Consider the following 27,248-nt stretch of genomic DNA (forward strand, 5'->3'; position numbering starts at 1 on the left):
TGTTTCATGACCAAAGTAGGTAACATCAGTGCTAGATGGGAGAAGGGTTTGAAGGAGGGGAAGGGGAGGGGGAAGAAGGAGAAGGAGGAAGAAGAGGAGGAGGAGGAGGAGGAGGAGGAGGAGGAGGAGGAGGAGGAGGAGGAGGAGGAGGAGGAGGAGGAGGAGGAAGGAGGAGGAGAAGAGGAGGAGGAGGAGAGGAGGAGGAGGAGGAGAGGAGGAGGAGGAAGAAGAAGAAGAAGAAGAAGAAGAAGAAGAAGAAGAAGAAGAAGAAGAAGAAGAAGAAGAAGAAGAAGAAGAAGAAGAAGAAGAAGAAGAAGAAGAAGAAGAAGAAGAAGAAGAAGAAGAAGAAGAAGAAGAAGAAGAAGAAGAAGAAGAAGAAGAAGAAGAAGAAGAAGAAGAAGAAGAAGAAGAAGAAGAAGAAGAAGAAGAAGAAGAAGAAGAAGAAGGGAGTTGGGTTTGGCCTCTGTTTGTATTATATGTCATCAACGTTGACAGGGCAAGCCACTAGAATATATTCGGAGACCAAACCCCACTCCTTACTAGCACTGATGTCTGGGTAATGAAATGTCTGCCAGAAAACAGCTAAGAGCAGAGAGCACCAAGGACCCCAGAATCCAGTTCTACTCTCTTCCCCTTCCTCCTCCTCCTCCCCTTTCCTTCTCCTTCACCCCGCAAACCCCACTCCCTTCTAGCACAGAGGGAAGTTAGCAAGGAAACAACCAAGCTCAGAGAGCATCAAAGGCTTCACTGAATGGGAAACGCTGAAACCAGAAGTCAGTTAAGAGGGTGTTGGGCAAGACTTCAAAGCAAAGAACGATACCTGGTGGAGAACAAAGAATGTTCTCCGGGTTGATGGAAGCTTCGTAAGGTGGCGGAGGGTCATCGGGATGTTGGATGTCCGGGTATTTGTACGCTGTGTAAGGCGGAGGCGGGTCGTGGAAATGAAAGGCTCCGCCTTCTCCGTCGTCGGAAAGGTGCAGTGGCGTGAGTCCCGTTCCAAAGCCGTCTGGACCGTAATCGAAACCGGGCATCCTTCGGCCCAGGTTAAAATGGTGCACTGTAAAAAAAGAGGTGCAGGGACATGAAAAGACCTCATCATTACAATTTCATTCTGCAAAGCATCCAAGTTCAGAGTGGAACCGTGGAGCTTTCGCTCTTCAGCTTTAAAACTTAAGTTACAATTCTTAACTTTCAAAAATTTAAAACTTTTCTTTCTTTCTTTTTTAATAAGAAGTTTTTTATTTTTAACAACAAACATAGACAAATGCAAACATAAAAGAACAAAATAAAACCATCTTACAATTGTACAGTGTGTCAGTTGGTACACAATTCTTGCGCACAATATGTATAGTCTTCTCCTCTTGAATTGAAATTGACATCCATATTACATTAATCAACTTTCCAACTTGGTCCTCAACACCAATAAGACCAAGGAGCTTATAGTGGATTATAGAAGGAACAGATCAGACATCCAGCCCTTGCTTGTCGATGGAGACCGAGTGGAGCAAGTGGCCAGTTTTAAGTTTCTGGGTGTTACTCTAAAAGAGTTGTGCTCACATCGCAGCCCTGGTCAAAAGGGCCAACAGAGATTATACTACCTGAGGCTTCTCAGAAAACAACTGAATGAAGAACTGCTGGTGACTTTCTACCGCTGCACCATAGAGAGCATTTTAACATACTGCACCTCTGTATGGTTTGCCAATTGCACGGGTAGGATGTCACTCCAGAGGGTTAAGGTCATTGCCCAGACGATCATGGGTTGCCCTCTCCCCTCTTTGGAAGAGCTTTATGGCTCCCGCTGCCTTAAGAAAGTTCAAAACATTCTCAAATATCCATCTCAACCTGGGCACCCTTTTTATTTGAACTATTACCATCTGGCAGACGGTACAGAAGAATAAAAATAAAGGACAAACAGGCTGGAAAACAGCTTCTACCCCAGGGCAGTAACTCTTTTGCATTATCCTGTAAAGTGCAATATTAATGCAATATCTGGGGTTTTTCAATTCAATGTATAGAATGTGAAGGATGCGTGTTTGTGATTATTTTCATAGACATAATGTACATTGAAGATGGCATTTAATTTCATTGTGTTGAGGTGCAATGACAATTAAGTAAACTAAACTAAACTAAAAAAGACCCACCGAGGCAAGTCATGGAAAGTCCAAAAACTTTGAGCCACCCAAACTTCCCCGTAAGCGTCCCTCAGAAAAAGGTGAACCCGCACACTTACGGTTGGCTCCAATTAGAGACTCGATGCGCTCCCGGCGTCTCTGTCGCAGCCGGTGGACCATGAAGAGCAGGAGGGACAAAATGAGGAAAGAAGAGACACAGCTGACGATGAGGCGCATGCCGCTGGCCATGGAATCGAACAGGCTGTTGCCATCTGCAAGAGGATTTGTTGGAATATCAAGAGACTTAGCTTTGTGTTACGGTCGTTTTGAGTTAGCCGTTGCATCCCACTTTTATTCTTTTTATAAATCACTCAAGAGGGTGAATATGTCCGATACACCTTCCTCCTCCTGTTTTCTCCACAACAACAACAACCCTGTGAGGTGGGTTGGGCTGAGAGAGAGAGAGGGACTGGCCCAAAGTCACCCAGCTGGCTTTTGTGGCTGAGGCGAGACTAGAACCCACCATCTCCCGGAGATTCACCCAAAATGACCTGGTTTTTTTTTTTCATGCCTACGGCAGGACTACAATTCCCAATCTCTTGGGGATTGGCCCAAATTGACCCAGCCGGCTTTCATGCCTAAAGTAGGACTAGAACTCAACATCTCTTAATGTCCAAAGTCACAAGTCTTGATGTCCAAAGTCTTGATCTCTTGATGTCCAAAGTCACCCAACCAGCTTTCATGGCTAAGGCTAAAACTCCCTAACGCCCAGTTCCTAGCCTGGTGCCTTCACCACTAGATCAAACTGACTCGTTTTTTATATTTATTTATCCCACTGGCCATGACCACAGAAGCATCTTCAGATACTACTGGCTCCCTCAGCATTAGTTTTAATGAAACTAAACTAGAAAGAGTACAGAGAAGAGTTAACAAGGATGATGAGGGGACTGGAGGCTAAAACATAGGAAGAACGGTTGCTGGAACTCGGTATGTCTAGTTTGATGAAATGAAGGACTACGGGAGACATGATAGCAGTCTTCCAATATCTCAGGGGATGCCCCAAAGAAGAGGGAGTCAAGCTATTTTCCAAAGCACCAAACAGCAGGACAAGAAGCAATGGGTGGAAATTAATCAAGGAGCGAAGCGACCTAGAACTAAGGAGAAATTTCCTGACAGTTACAACAATTAATCAGTGGAACTACTTGCTTCCAGAAGTTGTGGATGCTCCAACACTGGAGGTTTTTAAAAAGATGTTGGATAACCATTTGTCTGAAGTGGTGTAGGGTTTCCTGCCTAAGCAGGGGGTTGGACTAGAAGACCTTCAAGGTCCCTTCCAACTCTGCTAATCTATTTTATCTGTAGTTTTATGTTAGTTTTTTTGAACTCCGTATGTTTTATTTATCTTCAGTTTTAAAAATCGCTAACCCTTTGGATTTTACCCCTCCGACTCTGTTCTACGACTGCAATAAAGACTGGATATGAAGGAAGCCAGAACCTACCAGGATCTGAACAGGTAAATTTGCAGCATTCCTTGGGATCCTTTAAGTAATGCTGACAGCCCTGAGGCCGCTCGCACAACGCCGCCACGCACATCTCTGGCTCGCCGTTGTGACATGTGCAACTTAAGCAGGGGTCGTCCCCTTTAGGTGTGAAGTTGTAGCCTTCGTCGACAATGTTATCTTTGATATCCACGCAGGTCTGGCCTGGAACAGAGAGGAGGGGTGGGGAGGGTTAAAAAATAGCAGTCTTTATTTTGGCTAATTCTCCTCTGATGTGTTTGATCCAGCAGATTGATCAATAGGTGGGGGGGGAGACTAACTTACTTCTCTTGCAAAGGAAGGACGATTTTTCATAGCAGTTCTCAGCGTACCAGCTGTGAAAACCGTGGTGCCGGAGAATTGGGAAGTGGGAGCATTGAAATTGGGCGCAGAGGATGTTTTCGTTTTTGGAGAGAGAGGTACTAAATGTAGGATTAGGGGGCAGAAATACTTCGGATGAGCCTGAAGTGACAAAATGGAGGAAGAGAGGATGGATCACGCTGTGCTGGAAAAAACCCTTAACAAAAAAAGCTAAACAGATCGATCCACGCTGCTTTGATTCGACTTGAATCACACAAGGGAGGTGTCTTTTTTTAAGGAGCAAAGAAGCAACTCAGCCTGATATACAGGAAGAGAGCCAGGCGGGCATTCTTCCTAACCTGGCACTAATAGTTATGCAGATGTGGGCTTTAATCTGGTAAGGTTCCTGTCTGCAGGCAAGAAACAATGAAGAAACCACTCTGAAGAAATTACTGTTCTTGGCTGCTTGAGCCTGGCACTTATTGATACCCAATAGAAGGGAATATTTGTAGCTCAGGGTTGAAATGAACGGTCCTTGGCTGCTCTCTGAGCTTGGTGGTTTTCTTGCAGACGTTTCATGATCCAACTAGGTAACATCATCAGTGCTAGAAAGATTTGGTGGTGGTGATAGTGGTGGTGGAGGACGACGTCAACGACAAGGACTGTGGGATCCTTGGTGCTCTCCGAGCTTGGTTGCTTTCTTGTAGACATTTCATGACCCAACTAGGGAGCATCATCAATGTTAGAAGGGAGTTACAAGCAGACAGCAAACCCTCCTTCCTTCCAGCACTGATGATGTTACCTAGCTGGGTAATGAAAGGTCTTCAGGAAAACAATGAATGTCAGAAAGCACCAAAGATCAAGACTTCTCAAGTCCTCCTCTTTCTCCTCCACCTGACTCCCAGCACTGATGATGTTATCTAGCTGGGTAGTGAAATGTCTGCAACAAGGAGTCCACTCATTGATACATTATCTAGTTTGCACTTGGCTTTTGTATTAGGGAGCCTGGCATTTCTCCTAGTAGGCAAAATAATTTTATTCATACTTCTCTAGTGTATGCATTTTTGTAATTCACTTCCCTTAAGGTTTACAGCTTGTTTTTTTTCCTGCAAATTCTGGGTGTGCCTCCCATTCCCTCTGGAAGTTCGTATGAAGGTCTTTCATATTTTATGTATCAGGAAATTATTCAATATATGAGGAGACATAAAGTGCATTCTAGCTGCATGAACACAGTTCTGATTTTAGTCTAAGCCCAAAGATTCAGATTTCGAGACTTGCCTTTATAAGCAACTTCCCAGTGGCCTTCGAGAGAATTGTTCCGGTTGGTGATGACGAACTGATATCCAACCCAAAACCTTCCGTTGGAAATTTAGGAGGAGGGGAAAAAAAAAAAAAGACAAGTTGTAACACTTCAGTGAGGATAAAATTGCATTGGAGAAAGTTAATGCAATTAAAAAAAAAAAATCCACACAAAACAGGTTCAAATTTTGCACCAAGGGTTCATTGTTATATCCAATCTCCCCTCTGGTATAACGGAGGACGTAAATATCTTTGACCCACTGCTCAATCCTAAATATCTATGGGTGAGGTGGGCAAAATTAAACCTGTTCAAAGTTTGCGTCAAACCTGCCACAACTTAAAAGCCTCTAAATAGAAACAAGAAATGGCTCCATTTCTTGAGGAAGGTATAGTTAGAGATCAAATGTATGTGGCATTGCAAAGCCAGAACTGAGAATCGCCTGCCAAAATTCCCAAGTTCTACTTTTCCTTCCCTAAACTATCCTTCATTGCCCACCCCAATGTAACCAATCAGGTTTCAGGTAAGGCGTTTTCATAACAGTCAGTCCCAGCGCAGTTTGGCAGGCGGCCCCCTCCTTCTTCCAGTTGGCTGACCTTGAGGCAGCCTCTTGAGCAGATACGGCATTTACTTTCGGTTTCCCCCAAGCATTTTCCCCTTCATTCCTGCTCCACACAGTTCATGGCTGTCTGTCACCACATAGCAGGGAAGCACAAGCAAACGTAAGGTGGTAAGATGACCATTTGATGTTGACAAATAAAATGCTGGCGATGACAACAGCAGCTCCGGAAGCAAAACTCAATGTCTCCAATAGAACCCTTGGAGTTCCTCTCCAAGGAATGGAACACATCCATCCCAAAAGACCTGAAGTGGTTGTTGTTTTTTCCCCAAAATAGCAATTGCACTTAGACTTATATAGTGCTTTACAGCCTTCTCTAAGCGGTTTACAGAGTCAGCCTCGTGCCCCCAATGATTTGGGGTCCTCATTTTACCCCATTTGACCTACCCTTGGAAGGATGGAAGGCTGAGTCAACCTTGAGCCTGGTGGGATTTGAACTGCCAAGTTGTAGGCAGCCGGCTGCAGAGGGAGCTTCAAGGACTGCACTCCAACCACTGCGCCACAGAGGCTCATGAAATGAAATGAAATGCGGATGTTCGGCGCGCACTCACCGGCGTTGATCTTTCCGGCCAAAAGTCTTCTCCTCAGCGTCCCACTCTTGCTGCAGAATGAACTTCAGCTCCTGGTCAGTGGTAAAGGTGGCCAAGGAAGCATTCACCTTCTGGCATGTCTGCACAGCATCCCAGTAGTTCTCTCCGCTTAGGTACACCCTGTAGCAACTGGCAGTGCCCTCATAGTGGTGCCAACCTGATGGGCATTTCCCTAGGAAACATGAAAGAGAGAAGGGAAAAGAATTCCCCACCCAGTTAGGACCTCAACACACACACACATGTCAAGCCTGAATTTGACATATGTGCAGCCATTTTAGTTAGGCTTAGTATACATTCTATTTCTTACTTTCTCTGTGGCAGTCATGGGGGAAGGGAAGTGGGGAGGAGTGGAGATAGAGAGAGTTGTTTAGGCTAGGTGGTTCTTCTTCCCGTGGGAAACCGAGCTGTCGGTAATTAGGCCCCTTGAGGTGGAGATTTATGACATCAAGCAACGTTGAATTACTTCTATTGGAGAATGTGACTTTTGGGGAGCTGTTTCTAACTTGTAACATTGTGGGGTAATTCCAGGTTGTGTTCGATCCAGAATTACCATGGGCTTTGCCAATTTGATGCTTTCCTAAATAAAAGAATTTGTTTTGCAAGATGGACTTTGGAAGATGGAAGATGGGTTTTTCTTTTAAAATGGATTTCATCACTTGGAAACCTCACACACACACACACACACACACACACACAAATGCATATTTTTAGTGATTCCTAAAGACGTCAGGCTGGTGTTTCTCAACCTTGGCAACTTTAAGATGGATGGATTTCAACTCCATGCCAGCTGGGGAATTCTAGGAGTTGGAAGTCCACCCACCCTTGAGAAACACAGCGCATTAGCCTTAGTTCAAATCTAGCAAGGAAGAGATTTGGGAGGGGAAAGTCTCTTCCTGAACACAATGCAGGAAGAACATCATTCTAAAACCGCTTATATTCAAAATGCCTGAAATGAAAACAGGCAGGCTCTATCTGGGATGATCACGGACAAGGCCACTGCGAGATGCAGCTGCTCGTCTTCTAGCAACTCCAAACCTTTCCTGGCAAATCAAAATCAATCTTTCATTCTCGTGCTAAACTATTGCTGGTTTAATTGCAGGCAAGGCCCTGGCTGGATTGCTATGTACAGCAATCAAGAGAGCTGCTGACACTCGGGTGGATGGATCAATGGTTTGATTTGGGAGAAATTACTTTTCCGTGTGTCTATTTCGCTTCTTGTTTTTTGTTTTTTTTTAAAGCCAGGTTCTTTTTAAGCAACAACCCACCCATTCCAAATGGATTTAAATTGACAAAAAAACACATCAGCCTTCAGGTTGAACCTCCACTCAGAATTTAGAGCAGCTTCAACATTTGTGATTCTATAATCCTTTCCTTTTCTAGGTATATTATTCTCCCTCCGGGAATCAGAGTGAGATGGATGTTCTCATTTGAAGACGTTTTCAAGCTTTTAGGCGCAAAGAAGAAAACGGCTTGTGACATCTTTTGGAGAAAGGCCAAGCTGCATTAAGCTTTATACTCTCAAAAAAAATATATAGTGTGTGTGGGGGTTATTTTCAACCTTAAAAGACTGAAGAGCAAGAACGGTTCACTATATCTTGCTGAGGAAAGTTAATTGGAATTGCTTCCTTTGGAGGTTTTGTTTAAGGTTAAGTAGGAAGGAAGTAACGTTCTCAGTCTTGACCAGGGATGAGTTCTGGACCATACTGGCAACAGTAGAGCCTCCACAACTACTTCTGATCACAAAGTCAGAAGCAACTTCTTCCTATCTAGTGGCAGGATACATAGCTGCATAAACTGACGCACGTACAGGTGGTATGGGTGTGTTTAGCAAAATACAACTGCGACCAGCAACTTGGTCGTTAAGCAAAGCGGTCATTAAGTCAAAAGGATTATGACCTGCATCGGCTTGGCTTGGCTTTACAGACCATGTGAGGACTGGTTACACATTTAAGTTTTTCACCGCCCATGTTAACTGCAAGCGTCGTTAAATGAGGCAGTTGCTAAATGAAGACTGCTTGCCCATACGTATTTGTTATCCTTTTCCCCACTTTTACGTCAGTGGCTTGGACACTGTTCCATCAATTCCATCCAAGTGTACACCAAAAAGTGGACCATCCATTTCCTACCTCCGTACCTCCAGAGATATATCTATCCTTGGCAACTTTGAAGACTTGTGGACTTCAACTCCCAGAATTCCCTAGCGGAATTCTGGCAGTTGAAGTCCACAAGTCTTGAAAGTGGCCAGACCTGGATAATCCTGCCCTAAACCAAATGTCCATGCTGATAATAACAATAGCACTTAAGACTTCTACACTGGTTCAACAGTGCTTTACGGCCCTCTCTAAGCGGTTTACAGAGTCAGCCTCTTGCCCCCAACCATCTGGGTCCTCATTTGACCAACCTTGGAAGGATGGAAGGCTGAGTCAACCTCGAGCCAGCCAGGATCGAACCGCTGGCAGCCAGCAGTCAGCAGAATTAGCCTGCAACACTGCTTTCTAACCACTGCACCATCACGGCTCTTTTTTGAGAAGGTTTGGACTGCCTACCAAGTGGTCCAAACTAAGAAACCAACACCATCTAGGTCAGGATGGCTTCTATTATAGCAACTATAATAAAAGTCTAATTATGCTTTCCCCTTTCCTTTATCTAGGAAACTGGGGAGGGGCTTGTCTGAGACTGAATTCTCATATTACTTTCTTGGTCTAGGCTAAAGCCCCTCTTTTCCGACCGTTGCCTTGATAACAAGCTCTTTCTCCCTGTCCTTCAAGGCTCTTCTCCATGCCCTCAAGATCTGGTTCTTGTTTCCAAGTCTGCAACTTACTACTAAATCGAACCGGCTGTGCCATGTTGATGGTGTGGAACCTTGTCGTGTCCCCTCCTCTTCCGCGATTGTGCCTGGAATCCACATTTTCCTTCCCATGATAAATTCGTTGGTCCCCTGTATAGTCTAGGAGAAAGGTAAGCACGAGAGGCTTCAGGTAAGCAAGGATGATGAACAGGTGTGTTTCCCCCCCCCCCCCCCCATATTTAACCACACTTTAATTTAACCATGAGTTTTTTTCCCCAGAAAATAATTTAGAATCATCTATTATTCAAACGTTCAAACAGGCCTATGATTTGTGTTTTTGAGTCATGAAAACACACAAAGGGGCCTGAATACAAAGGTTAGAGATTCGCTTCATGTTCTTCTTTCTTTGATTAAAAAAAAAAGCGAAATTATTTTGCCCGTGTTGTTTTCTTCTGCACTGGGATTCTTATTATACCTTGGCTTTTGTTAGTAGTAGCATGTGATAATGGAGATAAAAAGGGAACACATGCAAACTGCTAGCTGGATGTTAACATGATTTTTATCACTCTGCTGGAGTCAGCAAAATTTTTGGCTCAAAACCAGGGGGGGGCGCGTACTTCAAAGACCGCAGAGGTAGATTGATCCAAATAAAAGAGAGACAGAATCAGCTGATAGAAACCTATGTATTATCGAGGTATTCCTAAGAGGTTTTGAGACAGACTTTTTCAACGTTAGATGCCATGTTAATTATCGGGCCCTTCCTCCCCTTGAAAAACTGTACAGGTGGGTCCTTGGCTTACGACAGCTCGTTCAGGGACCATTCCAATTAACAATGGCACTGGAAAAAAAGGGGGAGTTATGACCACTTTCAACACAACCTTTGCAGCACCCCCGTGGTTTACGTGCTCAGAATTCAGATAACGGCCACCGACTCGTACTTATGATGGTTGCAGTGTCCCTTTAGCAGCCTCCTGATGAGCCAAGTCCATGGGGAAGCTGGTTTCACTTAACAGCTGGGTTACTAACTGAGCAACTGTGGCGATCCGCTTAATGACTGCGGTGAGAAAGGTCGTAACATGGGGCAAGGCTCACTCAAGAACTGTCCCGATTAGCAACAGAAATTGGGGCTGTCCGTTGAGGCCCACCCGTCCTAGATGCCATCATCCCATCGTCTCAGATGGGACAGAGAACCATGACAGAGACCTAAGGGAGATAGCTGGAAGATAACAATGATGTTTGCAGGAAGTTTTTAGCCCTAGATTAAATAATAATCCCACCGGGGGGAAAATAAAGGATCTTGCAAAATTTAGCTCAGGGGCAGCAGCCAACCGAAACTGCCTGGCTAGGATGAAGAACTCAAAACAATGGAGACCTCAACAATTAAAAACGAAACCATCTCTAAAGAATGAGGAATAGAGTTCAATGAGTGACTGTAAAAGCCACTAACTCGTAGGATTACACACACACACACACACACCAAAAAAAGGGAAGCATCACTGAAGGGGATTGGAAACTACCAGTGGGTTGACTTATTTACACGTGCCCTGCAAAACAAGAACAATTTCTTCTCATTTCCACGATCGGTTGCAGAAAGAGGGAAATGTTTCTAGCGGTTCACGGAGGAGCTGAGCAGAGCCAGAGTTAAATTTCTCAGAATAACAAGAGTTGGAACAAGAGCTCAAGTTGCCCTGAAACTGTACGTTTTTTCTGCATCTGCAGCTCACCCCGAGTTCCTCAAGAATAACTCCCTGGAACATAGAACATGGAATAACAGAGATGGAAGGGACCTTGGAGGTCTTCTAGTCCAACCCCCTGCTTAGGCAGGAAACCCTACGCCACTTCAGACAAATGGTTATCCAACCTCTTCTTAAAAACTTCCATTGTTGGAGCATTTACAACTTCTGGAGGCAAGTTGTCCCACTGATTAATTGTTCACACTGTAAGGAAATTTCTCCTTAGTTCTAAGTTGCTTCTCTCCTTGGTTAGTTTCCACCCGTTGCTTCTTGTCCTGCCTTCAGGGGCTTTAGAGGGTGGCTTGACTCCCTCTTCTTTGGGGCAACCCCTCAGATATTGCAACACTGTCCTCATGTCACCTCTGGTCCTTCTTTTCATTAAACTAGACATCCCCAATTCCTGCAACTGTTCTTCATATGTTTCAGCCTCCAATCTCCTAATCCTCTTTGTTGCTCTTCTCTGCACTCTTGCTGGAACCTCAACATATTTTTACATCGTGGCAACCAAAACTGGATTTAATATTCCAAGCGTGGCCTTACCAAGGCATTATAAAGCGGCATTAACACTTCACATGATCTCGATTCTAGCCCTCTGTTAATGCAGTCTAGGACTGTGTTGGCTTTTCCCCCATCTGAGCAGCCCTGATATCAACGAGGATCTACCAAATATTTCCTTGGCTTTGAGATAGCTTTTGCTGTTGCGTCTTCTCCTTCAGCAGAAAAAAAGCCAGATAACAGGGGGTCAAAAAATGTGGAACTGCAAATACGTATTGCATGCATAGGTATATGGGGAGGGGGGTGGTCCTTGGTGGTCTCTAAACTTGCTTGTTTTCTTGCAGATGTTTCATGACCCAAAATCCCCCGTGAACCCCCCACCCTCTCTCCTTCTGTAGAGATGGACAGGAAGGAGCAAGGCTGCTTAAGGCACAGAAATGAAGACAGTAGAAAATGTATCAGAATTCATATTCCTCTCATGTCCATCCCATCCATAGCTGGATCCTATCTCCACATAGGACCCTTCCTCTGATACCCAGGGCCTCCTCTGTACATGCATTCCATCATCTGATCCTTCAGTAACTTCATCAGCCTATTGCATGATAGTGTTACCTACTTTGGGTCACGAAACGTCTGCAAGAAAACAACCAAGCTCAGAGAGCACCAAGGACCCCACAGTCCTCCTCTTCCTCCTCCTCTTCTTCCTCCTCCTCCCCCCAAATTACACTCTCTTCTAGCACTGATGATGTTGCCTAGTTGGGCAATGAAACGTCTGCAAGAAAAAAACCAAGCTCAGAGAGCTTCAAGGACCCCACAGTCCTCCTCTTCCTCCTCCTCCACCTCCGACCCTTCCCCCCCCCCAAATTCCACTTTCTTCTAGCACTGATGATGTTATCTAGTTTGGTAATGAAACATCTGCAAGAAAAAAACCAAGCTCAGAGAACACCAAGGACCCCATAGTTGTTGTTCTCCTCCTCCTCCTCCTCCCCCTCGTCCCCCAAATTCCACTCTCTTCTAGCACTGATGATGTTGCCTAGTTGGGTAATGAAACGTCTGCAAGAAAACCACCAAGCTCAGAGAGCTCCAAGGACCCCCACAGTCCTCCTCTTCCTCCTCCCCCTCCCCAACCCCATTCCTTTCTAGCACAGTTGATGTAACCTACTTCGGGTCATGAAACGACTGCAAGAAAACAAGCAAGCTCAAAGAGCACAAAGGACCCTAACAATTGTACTTTCTAAATATTTCTTCTTTGCTGTCCTTCAAAATCTGTTCACTGACATTGAGGACCTCAGAGTGAATATCTAACTTCAAGGAAAGTATGTGTTTTCAAGGTCTGGACTCTTTTGTTATCTTAAGTAAATGAGGACGCAGTCTGATTGAGTAGAAACCTGGGAATTTACTTATATTTGCTTTAAAATCCTCATTTAAGCAAGTTTCCTTTTTAAAAAAGGGCTTGCAGGTTTTGTTCTGTAACAATGCTTACATTTAGAGTATAATCTTGTACACAGTAATAAATATATAAGCATAATGGGATTTATTTTTGAAGTAAACATTCATAGAATTCTGTTATTTTCCCCCACTTCTTGTTGCATAATCTGTTGTGTGAATATAAACTGTGATGAAACAAAAAAAAAGAGAGCACAAAGGACCCTACAGTCCTCCCCCCACCCTCTTCCTCTTCCTCCCCGCCACCCGACCCCATTCCTTTCTTGCACTGATGATGTTACCTATTTGGGTCACGAAACAACTGCAAGAAAACAAGCAAGTTGAGAGAGCACCAAGGATCCTTCACATCAAACCTGAGCTACAAATATTCTCCTTTATTAATAGGTATTAATAGGTATTTCAAACTAGCATAGGCTCCAGAGGAAAACAAATTTGAGACCTATAGCTGGATTCATGCTAGGAACAGACGAAGAAAATTCACGAAGTGGGAATGTTTTGAGGTTGGGACTTTTTCCTTGGAGGCTGAAACAATGGCTTCAAGTTGAAGCAGGTTCTTCTCCATTAAACTGGAAAGCCTTCAAAGAGTCGAAACACCCCCAAGCCCAAAAGCAAACTGTTTTAAACATCAAAATATTTCAGATTCCAAACATTCTTTTTTTTTGCACAGCCCTAAATCACATTTCATGTTGAGCTGTTGTGATGTGGTTTGCAGTCCTTTGTTGACCTAACGTTTTGTGTAAGCTCAGCCAACTCGGGTTTAGTCAAAACGCGAAGGAAGGAAGGAAGGAAGGAAGGAAGGAAGGAAGGAAGGAAGGAAGGAAGGAAGGAAGGAAGGAAGGAAGGAAGGAAGGAAGGAAGGAAGGAAGGAAGGAAGGAAGGAAGGAAGGAAGGAAGGAAGGAATTAATTGTAATAATAATGAGCCAATTTTTCGGGAAGATCTGAAAAATACCCATGTTAAATGGAAGGATGTGGAGATTGTAGCTGCAGACCAAGATCTGTGGTGTACGCCTGTAGTCCAATGTGCTTAGCCTAGGATGGAGTAAGAAGAGGAAGAGGAAGAAGAGGAGATTTAATAAATTTTAAATAACCCAGGGCAACGCATCAAGTATCTCTTCCTGACAGCCACTTCTCTTTCTTCTAAACAACAAGCTGCAAGAGAGAAATGTCATTCTCTGCAGGAGGTTCTAAGCAGGAGCTCCTGGACTGCAGGTGGGCGCGCAGCAGCTCCACAGTGTCGTTGCCAAGTGCGCACAAAAGAGAACCCATCGCTTCCAACGGGCTGAAAAAGCTTGAGAAACTCCTGAAACACACCCACCCTAGAAATACCCAGCCTTGAGGCTTTGAAAGCTTGGGGTGTTCTTGCTGGAACTGGCCAAACGATTCGTTCCCCCAAAGCAGCCGAATCCTTACTTCGTGCATGTGACTGAGGCTGCCTGTTGCATATAAATCCTTCCAGCAATGCCAAGTATGCGATCAAGAAAGAGAGCATTAGTGAGCTTTCAGAGCAGGAGATCAAAGATCTGGAAATCGCTGGGTTTAGGGGCGTTGGGGAGAGAAACGGAAAGGAGAGTTGGAGGCAAAGGCAAAGAATTTTCTTCAGGGCCCCAAAAGGCTTTGTAGCTACAAAGCTTTGATTTAATTTGGTTCTCGAGATGCTGTAAGGGAATTTGAGGCTCAACTGTAAGAAAAGTTATGTAACTGAGAGAGAGGCTGGGAGCAGCCAGTAAAACGCGGGCTGGAGATTGAAACTGTCACTTGACGGCTGTGTTAAGAGTAGATTAAATTCTTGGGCTGCAGAGGAGCAGAAAAGAGGCTGTATAAAAAAAACGACTGAAGATCTTCGCTCGGCTGAGAAAATGCAGCAAATTGGATCTCCAATGAGATGCTGAAGGGGTTCAATGAAGAACAACTAAATCTATCTGCAAGAGAAGCGACGGTGGGCTACAAAATCATCATTCTGGAATATCACAACGTCTCCACAACAACAGCAATTGTCTCCTTTAGTTTGTATAGATTGGGAGAAAAAAACAATTGAAAAGTTTTTGTTTTTTTTAAAGAGATGCGTCTTACGTAATCTTGTTGGCCGCTCTGACTATATGAAACTTTGTTCTGCAGTCTTCCTCTCTGCTAATCTTACTCAACTTTCTGGTTTTTCAGCTTCAGTCAAAGGCAATTTATTTTTAAAAACATAATAATAATAATAATAACTCAGCTGCGCTTCTATGAAGCGGAACTTTGATTCATCTCCATGGATTTTACACTGGATCTGAGAGAAGGGGTGGGCAGTGGTTTGCCGCTGAAGACCATACTTAAAATTTATGGGGATCCCACCTATCTTAGTGGGTGGAGTTCAAGAACTTACTGGAAACGGGACTTTATTTTTTTCTGAGTTTTGTGGAGTTCTTGGCTTGCAAAGCACCATTAATCTTGATTTGGAGCTTATGCAAACTTTTCACATTTCCTGCCTCCGAAGGGCAGAAAACACACCCAGTGGTCAGCCATTTGGAGCAGAAGAGATTCTGTGGATATTATTTGGCCTCGGGAAGGCAGGGGACTTCCCTTGTTAAAACAAAAACAAAACAAAACCAAGAATACAACTATAAGAGTTAAACTTGATTAAAATTGGGGTGAGGAAAGGGGAGGAAGAGCTGACTGGAATGGCTAATAAACTTGCCCAAAGTGTTTCTCCAGTACATCAAGAAAATGGCTATGGATTAGAGGAGTGTGTGGTATCGAAACCCACAAGAGGTTAGGAGTGGACACGTGGACTTATCCTGCCCTCACTTCCTTATTCAAGCACGTACATGTACATGTAGGTATGTAAAAACTGAGAAGGAAACTTTTAAACAAGAAAATAAAAGCTAACACACGCTAACCTAAAGTAAGCAAGCAACACAGAAATACTTTTCAGCTGCACAACTACCGCATTTCGAAGTGCAATGCTTTTCAGGAGTAGACCACAGCTTACAGGGGGGAATCACATTCAGGATATCTGAATCCTACGCTCCCCGGCTGCAAACTAATTTGACACAAAGCTTCTGGATAAGATGGAAGAAAGAGAGACAGACAATATAATTCTATTTCCTCCCTGACCTGGGGGCGTGGCATGGCCAGGGGGTGTGGCAAGCTCAAAATCACTCGTGTTAGGGGTGTCTGTGGTGGCCCGAGCCCTCTACCCGAGAAAACGGGCTTCTGAGCTCTGTTTTGGGCTGTGACGGCCTCCCACAGCCCTCTGCCAGAGAAAACGGAGCTTGGGAGGACTCGTGTGGCCCTCCTAACCTCAGTTTTTGCTGGCAGAGGCACGTCGGGCCGGTCCTTCACTGTTCTCAGGGAGGCCCCGTGGGCCAGATCTAAGCAACCCGCCAGCCGGATCTAAGCACCCCGCCAGCCAGATCCGGGCCCCGGGCCTTGAGTTTGACACCCCTTGTAGAAAGTCTCCTGCCTTGAACAAGAGTTGGGCTAGAAGACCTCCGAGGCCCCTCCCAGCCCTAGGACTCTACGCTTTCCGTTCTGTGTTCTTTTTTGGGGGGGGGGGGGCACTTACTTGGGCAGCCAACTTCATCGCTTTCATCCTCACAGGTGGGCCACCCATCGCACTGCCACTTGGAGGGGATGCACTGGACTGAACCGCTACGGCAAGTGAATTGCCCGGGGATGCAACGCAGCTCTGCAAAAGATGAGGAGAAGGTTGCTCAAGCTTCCAAATCCAAAAATACCATCCACAACCCCCCCCAAAAAATCCCTCTTGGCTCCGAGCTAGTGCGCTCAAATTGAAAGTCCTTCCCCGTGGTTGGGATGAGCGGTGAGAGAGAAATGTCAAATCTCTGCATTACTGGAGAAAGTTTTGATTGGGTTTCTTCCTCTCCCACTCCCCAAATGAGAGATGGCTCTTCTGAATCCCGTTAAGCAAGGATCAAGGAAAGCTGCAATTGACTTTGGCTCCCAAAATGGATCTGCACTTAAAGCAAGCAAACACGTGGAGTGTGTAATTTAGGGCAGACGAAAACCGTACACCAAATCTGCAGGAAAGATGCTCAATAGCTACTATTAACCTTTCCAGGATTAACGCCTTCACAAGATCTCTCCTCCGTTTCATTATACATCGTATATCCAGGGAACATTTGCCTCAAGAATCCATCAGAAGCTCAGGGCAAAAATGTGAAGCCGAGCCAATCAATAGCTGTTTAAGCTTGAGACAAAAATTCATGCTTTTTTTTTTAATGCGTACCATTTCAGTTCAGAAAACCAAATAAACTTATTTGGATACACATGACCCTTACTATACAGCTTTGCTGGCTGAGGAATTCTGGGAGTTGAAGTCCACAAGTCTTAAAGTTGCCAAGGTTGGACACCCCTGGTATACACAGTATAAAGGCAGAATGAATTTTACTTCCTAATTACAGATAAAATGGGCAGTGGGGAACCTGGCTAGAAGCATTGATATTCTGCAAGAAGAGTGTCTTAGCATCATATATGAAGTGTTTTAAGAAGCAGAAAGCTAAAGTGATTTTTTATCAGGGGCAACCTGGTCTACCCAACTATGGGATGGAGCATTCTGCTTCTGCTTTCGCCTTTCAGCCCCAACCCAGGAGCCTTCGCAGGGCAGTCGCTTTCGCAACAAACTATTTTTGTGTTCAATTTATATTTTCCCGACAAAGAAATAAAGAGAGACTAGTATTGATCTACTTCAAGCTATTTAGCTCTTGTCAGCTAGCTGTACCCTTCTGGTTCAAATCTGGTTCGAATTCGATGCGAGCTAAATAGCTTGAAATAGATCCATACTAGTCTCCCTTTATTTCTTTGTCGGGAAAATATAAATTTAACACAAGCAGAAAGCTAGCTTAAGTCAACTGGGAGAAATTTAAAAAATAGGCCTCCTCTGTTTAACACTATTACTCAAAAGGAAAAGTCAGGTTGTAGGCTATAGTGACAGCTAAGAACTCAAGACTGTGGGAGAGATGATTTCTTGTGTTACACGACCATCAAAACAGCACACTCCTCACTTTCCAAAAATCATTATATTGTACCGCACAAATCTTAGGACACACAGTACAAGGTCAAAATAATCACATCGTCCAGAGTGGAAGGCAGATCAGGTTACTCTCTTAAATAATGTCACAGGGGACAAATGACAGGAAGGGTTAAGTCCTATGACACAGGCAGCGTGACTCCTTCCAGGGTGTGGTCATTCAAGCCACAGCATCTTCTTTGGGGGTAATTACAAGCAATTTTTTTATTCTTATTATCTTCCTATTTAAAAAAAAAACACTGTGGTGTCAGTTGGTCAAGAGAGTAGCTAGTCTGAAATTGCCACCCTCCCTTCTCAAGGGCTTTGTAATTGAGGAGGGACTTGTGACACTTAATTGCATCATTATCCTGGCCTGCTAATGGGTCCATATACTCAGCTAAGCCATTACATGGATTGCTTTGTTTTGGGTAACACTTTGTCAACACTATGATGTGTTCCACATTCCTCTTTTAGTGCTCACTAGATTTCCTGTCCTTTGTGACTTGAGGAAAAAAAAAAGTATTATTTTAATGCCTTATTTAAAAAAAATAAAATCAAGAGGAAGTTGGCATTCTGCTAAGTAAAATGCTAGCATCATTATTTATTTCCAACAAGGCCTTTGGGCCTCATAGAGATCTTATCAGAGTGTAGACAACTTCCTGGAAGGAAATGTCATCATTGATGAATGAATGCTTTCTGAGATTATGTCCAGCCAGTCCTTTTATGAACAGATGGGTCAACAAAGCAGCACCCCCAGAAGTTCTTTGGGGGGGGGCTGCCACAGAGAGGAGGGATCTACCTATTTTCCAAAGCACCCGAAGGCCAGACAAGGAATAATGGATGGAAACTGATCAAGGAGAGATTCAACCCTGGAAATAAGGAGGAATTATCTGACAGGGAGAACAATCAACCAAAGGAATAGAAGTTGCCTTCAGAAGTTGTGAGAGCTTCATCACTGGAGTTTTTCAAGAAGAGACCAGACTGCCAACTGTCAGAAATGGTGTAGGGTCTCCTGCTTGGGGGGGGGTTGGACTAGATGACCTACAAGGTCCCTTCCAACTCTGTTATTCTGTTATTCTTAATTCAAACATGTCTCCAGGCCCTATCCCAATTGCCTATCCTGAGCCAACAACCACAAAAACTTTTCATAAGTTGAACTTCTTTCCCTTCTATCATCAAGACAGTTTTTCTTGTCTTACGTCTGCTAAGAAGCAGAAGGAGCTGGCTTCATCAGACACACGAAGAGGCCAAAAAATGAGTACAGATAGTCCTGGATTCACTTAACAACCGGGTTATTAACTTAACAACTACAATGACTCACGTAACAACAGCGGCAAGAAAGGTCATAAAATGGGGCAAAATTCGCAGAACAATTGCCCCGCTTTGCAACAGAAGCTTGGGGCCCAATCATGGTCGTAAGTCTAGGACTACCTGTGTTTAACCAGCACCATTGACCAGAAGATTGTTGGATTCACAGCAAAAGGTTTCAGGCTATCTGAAATGGGGTTTTAATGCATAGCAATTCTTAACTGATAAGGCACTTAAAACCTGGCTCACGTGTTAACCTGCATCCGCCTTTCTCTTCCCTATTTCATCCCCATTTAAATCTTACATCAGCTTAGCTATTCTATCCACCTGAGGATGTGAGTTGTAGCTCATGAAAAGTTATGCCTTTTAATAAAACATAATGGCGAGAAAAAACTGCTACCAGATTAGATTCCTTCTGGTTTTGGGCTATTATAAATTAAGACCGCTCTCCGTAGCAATTGCTAAGAACTTGGAGCCAAGATTTGCACACACTGCTCTGGAGACAGAAAATAGAAAACGCATTTTTGTTAAAAAAAAAATTAAGCCAGCTGCAAGCGGTCTACTACTTAATATTGAACAACAGAAGCATCTTGGAAATAAAACTGTTCTCAAGAATTACAAACAAGGAGTCAATCCTCAGCCTTGCCACAGAAAACCAAATTAGGGTGGAGATTTTTGGTTTATTTTTTGTTACCATTCCTCCGAAGATTACGCAGGACTGCTTTCTCCAATTTTATTTATACACTAAAACATGTACAATGTAGCATGAGATGTTAACAATTCGCTTTGAAATAATAAAGTAATATCCTACTCCAATAGGTAACTGTCTCACTGTTACCCAGTTCATTTCCACCTCAAAAACAAAACAAAAAAGCAAGTTCCAGATTGCAGCTATAAACATCCTAAATTAAAATTGCCTATTACATTTGGCTTTCTTTCGATCCTGTTATCAAATCTATCAGCATATAAGACTATCTCTAATAAGAAGAATAGCTGCCAGATGTTTACCTGGTCCAGATACAGATAATATCAAAGTTAATATTACCGGATTAAGCCAACATTGTTGTATTCCTTTCTCACTGTTTATTCTTCTATTCTTTAAGACCCCCCCATGATTGACATAAACCAATTCAAATCCCCAAGAGGTGAGCACTCAAAATAGACATTTTCCAAAATGCTTAAGTAACACAGTGATAAAAGCCTGAGATTTGAAGACAAACTACCCCACGACCTGGTTAGATATTATCTCTTAAAGGTAAATACAAGAAAGCATCACCTTTAAACTTGAGCATGTAATAAAAAAAAGTTTGATTCACACTACAGGTTCAGCCAAAATACAAAAACAAAAGCTAGTCTGATTTGCAAACCCTGGTTAATTCATTATATTTATGTGTTACATTAATTTATGAATGCATTTGTTCAACCTACGTATGCTTTTATTAAATTTAAATGCTGCTCATCTGACAGTTAAAGCAATTCTGGGTGGCTCACAACCTGATAATAGAACAACTGAAAAACAATTGTTCAAACAATTGAAATAAGTAAGAATTAAATAGAGATTCTTGTCAATAAGACAATTGCAGCTTTGCCTATATAAGACAGGCCTGAACTCACTCAAAAGAGCCCGCGTGAGGAAGCAAAGAGATTTATTTTACATTCTGCCTTGTCTCTTGCACGTATTGCATAATGCAAAAATCCTCTTCATGGGCTGCAGCTGTTTAAAAGGACGGTCATGCGTATGGGCCAGTGTTGGAAACAAAGTGTGAAAATATCTCTAGTCTGTCTGTTCCTATCTGAATTTGGCGTCTTCCCAGTGTGTATTCCAATATCTGTGGATGTCTTCAAGCCCTTATCTTGCCTGGTTCCCTTGATTGCTTCAGTGTGGTTTGTGTTGTTTTTGCTATTTATAATTTATCGGCATTTTTAGTTTAAACGGCATTTCCTTCTTTTTGTAACTGTGGGGGGAGTTTTTTGTCTCCAGTCAAGGATATTTGGAGCTTTGAAGCCACGTTGAAGGAATAAAAGGAGCTTCACCTGTTTATATGACTTTGTTTATTTTGTATCCCACCCTGGGTCATCACAGGTTGCAAAAAAAAGAAGGGAAGATTGGAACAAAAATAACCAGGATGAATAGAATTAAAAAGTAAATATTGTATCAATAATATGAATGTTAATGGTCTAGTAATATTTTTGCATGTATGGCAAATGTAATGCCAAAACGGTTGCACTGTGTTGCATACTTATGGTTTTAAATAATAAAAATATATATAAACAGAGGAACAAGTGGGATAACCCAGTGTTCTTCTGAATAAACTATGATGATGCTTGTCCTTCAACGCAACATTAGTCGTTCAAAAGCTCTTGGCAGCTGACGTGTGTCCTTCACACCGATGACTTGGATAATGACATCTGTTTGTGCAAATGATGGTCTTGTTTTTCCATGCAGAAATGCTCAGAAAGTAAGAGAGGAAACTGAACATGAAGAATGGAATTCCAGCAACTGTTATTAAAAGGCTGTGTGAGAGTTTTTCTGAGGACTGTTCAAAGCTACAAAGGCACTAAAGAAACGCCTTTTTTCTCCACACTTATGACCGATGCGGCAGCCCCGTGGTTCACATGATTTACATTTGGACGTGTGATGACTCACGTTTATGACGGCTGCAGTGTCCCCCGGGTAAGGTCACGTGATCTTCTTTTGCAACCTCCTGACAAGCCAATGGGGAAACCGGATTCACTTAACAACCAAGGTGAAGCAATTTAACAACTGCAGCGTCTCACGTAACACACGGGGTAAGAAAACTCGTGAAATGGGGAAGAAAAACCTCACTTAACAAATTTCTCACTTAGCAACGTAAATTTTGGGAGTCGGTTGTCAAGCGTCCGGATGTAAATCACAGAACTGTGGGGAGGCTGCCATGGTCATTAAGGGTGAAAAATGTCCCTAAGTCACTTTTTTCAGTGCTGTTGTAACTTCGAACTGACCTTAAGGGAACTTCTGTAAATTGAGGACTATAATCTCACTGCCTTCCTGGTGACTGGGGAATTCTGGGAGCTGAAGGCCACACATCTTAAAGTTGCCATGGTTGAGAAACAGGGCTTTAGAGGGGTGAACCAGGCCTGTACCACCACATTGGATCATAGCTTAAATAGTTGCCATGATTGAGAAACACGGATTTAGAGGCGTGAACCAGGCCCGTACTGCCACATTAGATCATAGTTTAAAGTTGCTTATGATTGAGAAACACAGATTTAGGAAGGGAACCAGGCCTGTACCTCTGCATTAGATCATAGCTTAAGGTTAGCATGGTTGAGAAATACTCTCCTAATGATACATAGATCAACAGGTACGATTCAGGATTTGTTTCAGCAAGGCAACCCGAGCTACTGAAATGTTATGCCTATCGAGGCAAATTTGAACCCAGCCTCATCCCACCAACCTCTGGGTCCCATTCAGCATTTGCAATTTTACTCTTTTGTCTCAAACGCCAAGCGCCAGCATTATCAACACAAAGAAGCTAAATAGATGAGTCCCTTTTGGCGGAACATCAGGATATTTTTACCCTGGCGAATGAATCTGCAATTCTTCATTGGCTTCCCTTTAGGCCACTGAAGGCTTAGTACATTTAAACAAGAGGTCTTTTCACGGGTTGACGGAGGGTTTGTTTGCTTCCCCCTCCCACCCCACCCCCAAGCTTCCTTAAAATGCCAGTTACGAAAAGAAATCCCTTCCCCATCCCGTCTTCGCCCAAACACCCAAAACACACAAATTCTCCTAGTTAAAATAAAACTGCTGGTTATGCAATGCAGGAACACACACACACACACACACACCCAAAAAAATCAACATTAGTTTTTCCTCCATGTAAAGTCTTGGCACGTCAAACTTTCTTCCCCCCCCAACAGCTGACACAACTCACAAAACTGGTAGGTTAGAAAATCACTGCCACATGATAGACAGCGAGGGAGAGGAGGGGAGGGAAGCTCTTGAATTAAAAAGGCTATCGTAAGAAAACGAAAATAGGGTGAGCCAGGAGTAAACTAAACACAGGCCGGCCTTGACTTACCACCTTTGATAAGTGAGTTTCTGCAAACTTTCTGGCCCCAGTTGTTCAGCAAATCACAGCAGCTGTTACATTTGTGACTTTGCCAGCCAGAAAGTCACAAAAGGATATCCCACGACCAAGGGAGACTGCAACTGTCATAAGTACGAGTCAGTTGCCAAGGGTCTGAATTTTGATCACACGACCTTGGGGACCGCTGCAGAGCAGTCATAAGTGTGAAAAACGGAGTCCCTTATTTTCAGTAACTTTGGTCACTTAACCAACTTGTTGTTAAGTCGAAAGGCTGCCTGTGCAGTTGTTTTAGTTTAAATCCAGAAAATTAAAACGTTCTCCGTAGATTCACCCTTTCTGTGCACTGGTTTCTTTTCTTCAGTCCTAAGGATATGCTGCTTTGCAAAGATGCAAAGGCATCCAGAGACATTTTATTTTATTTTATTTATAGAAATAAAAACAAATGCTTCTTTTCATTTTGTTCTCCTTCAACGGCTACTCAGATAAAGTCTGTGTGTCCTGATTTAAGGACACCCAACTGGCTTCGCTTTTCCTTGCTGACTCCATAGCGTACATGAGAGTAGGAAAATTGGTTAATCGGGAAGGCAGGTTGCCAAAATGGAGAGGGTGTGACTTTGGATTTCTGCTCAGGAAAAAAAAGGGGGGAGGGAAGAGGGAGAGACTGAACTGACAACCTGCCTTCGGAGGGACTGTGTGGGTGGCCAGAACAAAGCTTCCTGGGCAATGGTCCAAATCTGCTTAAACCAAGGCTTCGCTTAGTCCTGGGAATATTTCTCAGAGACAAATCCACCAGCTGGATTCAGGACCGCCTTGAAAAAGGCTACTGGACGACTGCAAAATGCAGTTTTATTTTATTTTATTTATTTTTTTGCAATTTTTTTCAGTGTATGGATTCTGTCCTCGTGCATGGTTCAAAACTAAAAACCGAAGCCGTTGTGCTAAAGCGGAAACTGCGTTTGGTTCTTGCCTCCAAAGACCAACCTTGCCGTCCGTTGCTTTGATAAATGAGGCAACACCTGCGATGCTTTTGCATCTTATTCCGGAGGCGGAGAAACTCTTAAGATGCACAGAGTGCCCAAGACAGTTTCTGCTTTGCATCATATGGAAAACGTTAAAGGGAAAATAAATAAATAAATTTCACCACAGGCACAGTTTGTTAGAAGGCAGGGTTTCCTCTAAACAAACTGATTCTACTGGTTTCCCAAAATCTACCTGTGCGCAGAAGTTGGAGATGAGCAGCTTAAAGCAAGGAAAGAAGAAGAAAAGTTATAATGGTGTCAGTCAATTTTTAGTCTAGGATGGGTTAACAGCACCGATGGATTCACTGGTTTCCTCGCCAGGATCAACGGATCTCCTGTCCCTCAGGCCAGCAATCCACGTCATAACCTTTTTAACAGATTAACAGAATTGGAAGGGACCTTGTAGGTCATCTAGTCCAACCCCCTGCCCAGACCCTACACTATTTCTGACCAATGGCAGTCCAATCTCTTCCTGAAAGCCTCCAGTGATGAAACTCCCACAACTTCTGAAGGCAACTTCTGTTCCACTGGTTGATTGCTCTCACTGTCAGAAAATTTTTCCTTATTTCTAAGTTGAATCTCTCCTTGTTCAGTTTCCATCCTTGTCTGGTTTTTGGGTGCCTTGGAAAATAGCTTGACCCCTTCCTCCTCTCTGTGGCAGCCCCTCAAATGTTGGAAGACTGCTATCATGTCTCCCCTGGTCCTTCTCTTCACTAGACTAGCCGTGTCCAGTTCCTGTAACCATTAGCCTCCAGTCCCCTAATCATCTTGGTTGCTCTTCTCTGCACTCTTTCTAGAGTCTTTCTATAATCTTTTTCATAGTGTGGGGACCAAAACTGGATGTAGTACTCTAGGTGGGGTCTTACTAAGGCTTTATAGAGTGGTATTAGCACATCACCTGAAGACCAGCAATGCTAGAAGTATTTGCAATGATTTCTCAAGTAACAAAACCTTTCTTCTAGGCAAGAAACGCCCACAGTTTCTTGCATCTACCACCTCCAGAAAATAATCTATAGCAGCTGCAGATCAAAAGATGCAGGGAAACTGTAATTCCAGCCAGTAGCTTGGGTGTCAGTCAAGCCACCATGAGCATCCTATGCTACATGGCTGCAATAAAACCAGAAGCCAAATATATTAAGATTCATGGAAAAAAAAAAACAAGGGTGAAATAATGTTTTAATTATTCCCTGCAACAGCCAGCCCTGCAGGTGATTATTAGCTGAGACACATGATTTTTAACATTAAATTACCTCCTTTAGGTATCCTTGATTATTTATGCATCAGTGGGGCAATGCAATTAAATAGCAATGGGTATGACTTGCTAAAAAATGGACAATGACCCTAGACAACAGAGGCCCAGTGGTGGTGCCTTGTAAATTAATATTTTACAAAACTAACCTTTTTTTTAAAAAAAAAAATTCTGACTCTTCGGTTAATAGCGCTTGAAAGGGACATGTAAAATATGCATATGCCCTTAGCAGTAATAGTTTCAAAAAAAAAAATCTGCACACTCAATAGATGAAAGATGAACTGCCTTGATCACATTGGTCATTAAATAAGACAATGTTCAAGTCCTATTAATCTTACTATAAGAAGCATGGAGAAGAAAAATAGATTTCTCTCTCATTGAAAGCCATTATTAATTAGCATGAGAGACACTGATTGCTTTCCAATATTACTAATGCCCAAAACACGGTAACAGATTTTGTGGTAATCCTAAAGAACTAGCAAGCTTAATAACGAAGTTGGAAGGGACCTTGGAGGTTTTCTAGTCCAGCCCCCTGCTCAAACAGGAGACCCTATACCCATGATGGCGAACCTATGGCACCTATGGCAAGTAAACTTACCTCACTGAGCATGCGCATGCCTCACAGCAGATTTTCATCTGGTTTTAAACCTTTTCCAGCCTCCCAGAGGCTTGAAAAAAGCCTCTGCAAGCCGAATAATAGGCCCATTTTGTCACTTCCTGTAATACCGGAAGTGATGAAACAGGCCTATTATTCCGCCTGCAAAGCCTGCAGAGGCTTTTTTCAAGCCTCTGGGAGGTGAAAAGGGCTTCACGCTGACCGAAAATCAGCTGTGGGGGCACAGTGCAGGTAAGGGGGCGGCGGTGGAAGGGGGACAGGAGGGGGGATTGTGCATGCATGCACAGAGGGTGTGGGGGGATACGCATTGCCTTCTGGGTGCTAGCACGCAAGCTCCAGCGCACGCACAATTTTTGGCACAGGAGCCCAAAAAGGTTAGCCATCACTGCCGTATACCATTCCAGACAAGTAGCTGTCCAATCTCTTCTTAAAAGCCTCCCGTGATGGAACATCCACAACTTCCGGAGGCTAGTTGTTCCGCTGGTTAAATGTTCTCACTTTTAAGAAGTTTCTCCTTAGTTCTAGGTTGCTTCCCTCCTTGATAAGTTTCCATCGTTTCTTGTCGTGCCTTCTGGTGCTTTGGAAGATAGGTTGACCCCCTCTTCTTCGTGGCAGCCCGCCAAATATTGCAAGAGTGCTATCACGTCACCCTAGTCCTTTTTTCGACTAAACATACCCAATTCCTGCAACCATTCTCCATATGTTTTAGCCTACAGCTAACAATCAACTTCGTTGCTCTTTTCTGCACTCTTTCCAGAGTCTCAACATCTTTTTTAAGATCGTGGTGACCAAAACTGGATGCAGTATTCTAAGGGTTATGTTAACGTCCACCAAGTGATGGTGGAATTTTGTTCAACCTATAATTTAGCCAGAAAAGGCTGTCATAAATGCCCAAATCAGAGATGGTTTATCTAAACTTATGTTGGTTTTACACACACACACACACACACACACACACACACACACACCTCTGAAAGACTGTGAAAACATTCCTTTTTTCATCCAAGTCCTAGAATTGGGCATCCTTATCAGATGATAATTACCTGTATGGATATTA

The 27,248-nt window shown here is 43.4% G+C and overlaps 1 protein-coding gene across 1 annotated transcript in view; it reads right to left on the reverse strand.

The window, feature by feature from the left end:
* Positions 1–27,248, reverse strand: part of DGCR2 (DiGeorge syndrome critical region gene 2) — a 41,556-nt gene that overhangs the window by 4,985 nt on the left and 9,323 nt on the right. The window contains exons 2-9 of the mRNA XM_026686666.2: positions 16,463–16,585; positions 9,277–9,402; positions 6,417–6,627; positions 5,228–5,304; positions 3,935–4,111; positions 3,611–3,814; positions 2,231–2,383; positions 821–1,057 (exon numbers count right to left, since the gene is read on the reverse strand). Coding sequence (XP_026542451.1) covers positions 821–1,057; positions 2,231–2,383; positions 3,611–3,814; positions 3,935–4,111; positions 5,228–5,304; positions 6,417–6,627; positions 9,277–9,402; positions 16,463–16,585 — 1,308 coding nt within the window. The remainder of the gene's footprint in view (positions 1–820; positions 1,058–2,230; positions 2,384–3,610; positions 3,815–3,934; positions 4,112–5,227; positions 5,305–6,416; positions 6,628–9,276; positions 9,403–16,462; positions 16,586–27,248) is intronic.

The sequence above is a fragment of the Notechis scutatus genome, chromosome 13 (assembly GCF_049901735.1).
Source record: "Notechis scutatus isolate UNSWTSFEM ecotype Mainland chromosome 13, rNotScu1.2, whole genome shotgun sequence".
Taxonomy (NCBI): Eukaryota; Metazoa; Chordata; class Lepidosauria; order Squamata; family Elapidae; genus Notechis; species Notechis scutatus.